This window comes from Bombyx mandarina, chromosome 19, assembly GCF_030267445.1.
Source record: "Bombyx mandarina strain Sakado chromosome 19, ASM3026744v2".
NCBI lineage: Eukaryota > Metazoa > Arthropoda > Insecta > Lepidoptera > Bombycidae > Bombyx > Bombyx mandarina.
This window is the reverse complement of record NC_143225.1, coordinates 12,599,019-12,602,983: the sequence shown is the minus strand read 5'-3', so window position 1 is coordinate 12,602,983 and position 3,965 is coordinate 12,599,019. Positions and strand designations below refer to the sequence as shown.

Genomic DNA, 3,965 nt, shown 5'->3' with positions numbered 1-3,965 from the left:
CTCCAGTAACCATTCAACCACAGATGAACCGTACGCTTGTTTGCATAGAACACTGTAACATGTGTTAGTAGTCTAAAGTAAAAAAAGTGCTAAGAAGAAATCTGTAAATGTAAATAAAAGAACAAATAATTGTCAATGAATAATTTTAATTTTATGTTCTATAAATGTTCAAAACAATTAGCTAATTTAATGATTATCATTATAAGTCCTAAATCGTTAATTTAATGAAAGCATCTAATTCTGCTCTCAATGAAAAGGTTCCGACTCCCGAGTTGTAACTTAATACAATAATTAACTGTACGATAGTACTGAATATAGATTCATAGGAATAAATCGCAGCACATAACACGTATTGTATCATTTTGAGTAACGAGTACACTTTGCGGAACGAGGTTTATTAAACAAGTTTTTATTTTTATTTTTTATTACCTTTGTAGGCAGACGGGCATACGGCCCACCTGATGGTGAGTGGTTACCGTCGCCCGTGGACTTCAGCAATGCCAGGGACAGAGCCAAGCCGCTGCCGCTAACGTAAACCATTTTACACAAGTAGTAATTGTAGCGCTGGGATCGGTCCTATTTTGAGTCGTCTATGGTATAAAAATATCGATCTACAACTGGAATTCGCAAAGATTGCGCGTTCAAAAGATACATTCATAAATGATATTAATTCTAAAAAATACAAAGCGATACCGCTTTATCGGTGTAATGGAAATAGACTTGTCGATTCTCGGTAATCGCACAAAGTCGTAAACAGCCCGATGCGGCCTCGCACTATGCTACGAGCCTCACAGCCAATCCCATACCAGCGTTGTTTCATATCACGTCATATTAAACCAATGAGCGACAGCCGCCATCACGCTATTTCTAAAAATAGCTTATCTGAGTCACAGCATAAAAGCAATGGTTGTTTCTTAACAATGTTTAGAAACAAGTGGAACGCCACGGAAGGAGGACGTGTGTTAATCGTAGGAAAAAGTTATAAAGTTCGCGTAGTGAGTTCAGTGATACCGAAGCGTTCGGTGCAAACACATGGTTCGGAATTCCGGCCACAGCATGGAGACCACCTTCTATGACGAGCAATATCCTCTCAGCGGCCCTGTGGAAAACCTTAAAAGGCCCCTAACCTTGGATGTTGGGCGGGGTGGGAAACGTTCACGAATCGCTGCACCCGTTCTCTCCTCGCCAGATTTACAAATGTTGAAGCTCGGATCTCCTGAGTTGGAAAAATTGATCATTCAGAACGGTATGGTGACAACCGCTACCCCTACTCCGGGAGCGCCTGTCTTATTTCCCGCAGTAGCACCTACGGAGGAACAAGAAATGTACGCGCGACCTTTCGTCGAAGCGCTAGACAAGCTGCACCACGGCGAGGCAGTGACGCCGCTCGGACGTCGAGTATATGCCGATTTGGACAGGCCGCTAGAGCGATACCCCACTCCCATCGTGAAGGACGAGCCCCAGACGGTGCCGAGCGCGGCCAGCACGCCGCCGCTATCACCCATCGACATGGACACTCAGGAAAAGATCAAACTGGAGAGAAAGAGACAGAGGAATCGGGTAGCCGCTTCCAAATGTAGACGACGTAAGCTGGAACGTATTTCAAAGCTGGAAGAGAAAGTGAAAATTCTTAAAGGTGAAAATGCTGAACTAGCACAGATGGTGGTGAAACTAAGGGACCACGTGCACAGGCTAAAGGAGCAGGTCCTAGAGCATGCGAATGGTGGCTGCCACATCGAGTCGCACTTCTGATCGCGTCGCCATCGCCGCTCCTCCACATTCCATGCTAGTCGCGCCCGCTAGGACGCAGCATACAAAGCGATTTGTGATCTTAATTTTACTGTGTAATATATAGTTAATGAACCCTAGTGTGTAAGGTGTTAAAGTCGCTACGTTAAAGAATGCTGTGGATTTCTGGTTAAGTTTGAGAGATTAGGTTTGCCAGTGGTGTTATGCAGAGAACCGTCGATTGCGGACATTATTGTAATTATTGTTGTATGAGGATAGTTATGTCGGTGATATTGCAAATATTTAAAAGGAAGGATGTACTTAGCGCAAGTCACAACTTGGAAAGACTTAGCTTCTGTCGTAAGTTGCAAGATTAGTTTTCATCGTATCAGTATTGAGTTGTCTCATTTTACTTAGAATAGTGTAGAAACTAGAAAGGATAATCTTGCGACGTCATTTACAGACTAAACGAGGTTGATGCGACGTTGCCAGTTTTACGTTTATTTCCCCGTTTCAACGATGTTGCTGTTCTCCTTTGTTGCATTTGTTTTACCATTGTCTATTGTGTAGCTATTTTTATAAATAGACTCTTAATTTTAATAATAAAATCTCATTTTGGCTGTAATTTGTACATTAGACAAAGAACACGGTGACAGGCATCGACAGGACCAAAATTTAATACGAGTAAAGGAGATAGCATGGCGTAGAACTGGCACCGGCGCATCCAGCAAAGTCACGAGCGGATGTTCTGCTAATTAAAATTCCGCCTGTGCCGCCCTCGCGGAATGGCGGCCATGTGTTCAACAATCGGACGTTCCGAATCACGTTTTGTTGCACAAGGTTAGCTTTTTACCGCTGCAGTAGTGCAGTATCTTAGGCACTGGCGCGAAATGGAACTTTGTCGATCGTCACGCTTGAATTGTTTGAAGACAAATTGCGCGCTTGTGTGCGAGACTGATTGAATGTGTGCCTTGCTTGTAGTACGTACGAGAGAGCGCAATGTATTTTTTTCTGATAGGAAAGATGATTTCACGGAACTGAACCGGTGCTGTATTGTAGAGGACGTGACTTGTAATCTAAAGCCGTCCGTATAAAAACTTATTTTGTGAGAGTTTTCTTATTGTGTGATGTATGTGTGCGACAGAGATTAGACAGAGCGAATGTGTGATGTAAGTATTTATTGGTAAGAATGAGAATGTTTTAATGAATTAGGATGAAGTAGCAATCTCGAGTGCCTACGCTTTGTAAACTAAAGCTATACCTAAATATGTTTATTGTTTTTGTTACCATTGTGTGCTACAAGAAATTGTTCTGTACCATTGTCTTGTGTAAGTAATTTAAGTAATTATAAAAGCAATTAAAAACGTTGGATTGTTATAGTTTATAGTGCAGGATGAGGTGCGTCTCTGAATTTGTTCAGAGTTGCATCTCCTCTTCCTATTTGTATTATTTTTATACAAACAAATTCTTCAGAATGTTAACAATAATTTGTAAGTTTATAAAAAATAAAGAAACAGTTATACTAAAATATATTATATTTCTATGAATTTAACGTAACAATATTGTTTATAAAACGCAATACGTGTATTGTATAAAAAAAAACAATGAAAGAAAAATAAATTATGAGGATTATTATACCATTTAAAATTTATTTCATTTTAAGAATCTCACACTTTCCCTAGTTTTCCATATGCCACAAAAATATATATCGAAAGATAAAAAGCACAAAAACAATGTTATTGTGAAGAAAAAACCAAAGTTAGCACGCAATGTAATCAATCGTAAACGAGGAGGCAATATTACGGCATAACAGCTGTTTTGCTGATTCATCAGCATAAAATACGATATTACGTAAGATCTACATGATGCTTATATTCATAATCGGGACACAGTAGTATGACATTTGTATCACGTGTGGGGCATTGTAAATAAACAATGTCCTGGAGTCTAAGGTGACATTTCCCTCATGTGGCAAGTAAAATAACATCTTCCAAAAATCACTACATAGTATAAAACAAAGTCGCTTTCTCTGACCCTAAACCAGTCTGTCCCTACGTGTGCTTAAATCTTGAAAACTACGCGACGGATTTTGATGCGGTTTTTTAATAGATAGAGTGATTGAAGAGGAAGGTTTATATGTATAATAACATCCATTAGATAGTGGAGAAATCAATAATAAATTGCAGTTTCCGTGGGTCGCTCGTGTTTTATAAAACTGAATGAACAGTTCCTACGAT

At 39.8% G+C, this 3,965-nt stretch overlaps 1 protein-coding gene across 1 annotated transcript; it reads left to right on the top strand.

Annotated features, from left to right (window-relative positions):
• The first annotated feature begins 551 nt into the window (after window positions 1-551).
• Jra (Jun-related antigen) lies at window positions 552-3,375 on the top strand. Its single transcript, XM_028183732.2, has one exon. The coding sequence runs from the start codon at window positions 1,033-1,035 to the stop codon at window positions 1,750-1,752; it is 720 nt and encodes a 239-aa protein (XP_028039533.1). The 5' UTR covers window positions 552-1,032; the 3' UTR covers window positions 1,753-3,375.
• The last annotated feature ends 590 nt before the right edge of the window (window positions 3,376-3,965 follow it).

What these genes read in the sequence shown, in the direction of transcription:
- Jra (XM_028183732.2), top strand. Translation starts at nt 1,033, where the DNA reads ATGGTTCGGAATTCCGGCCACAGCATGGAGACCACCTTCTATGACGAG.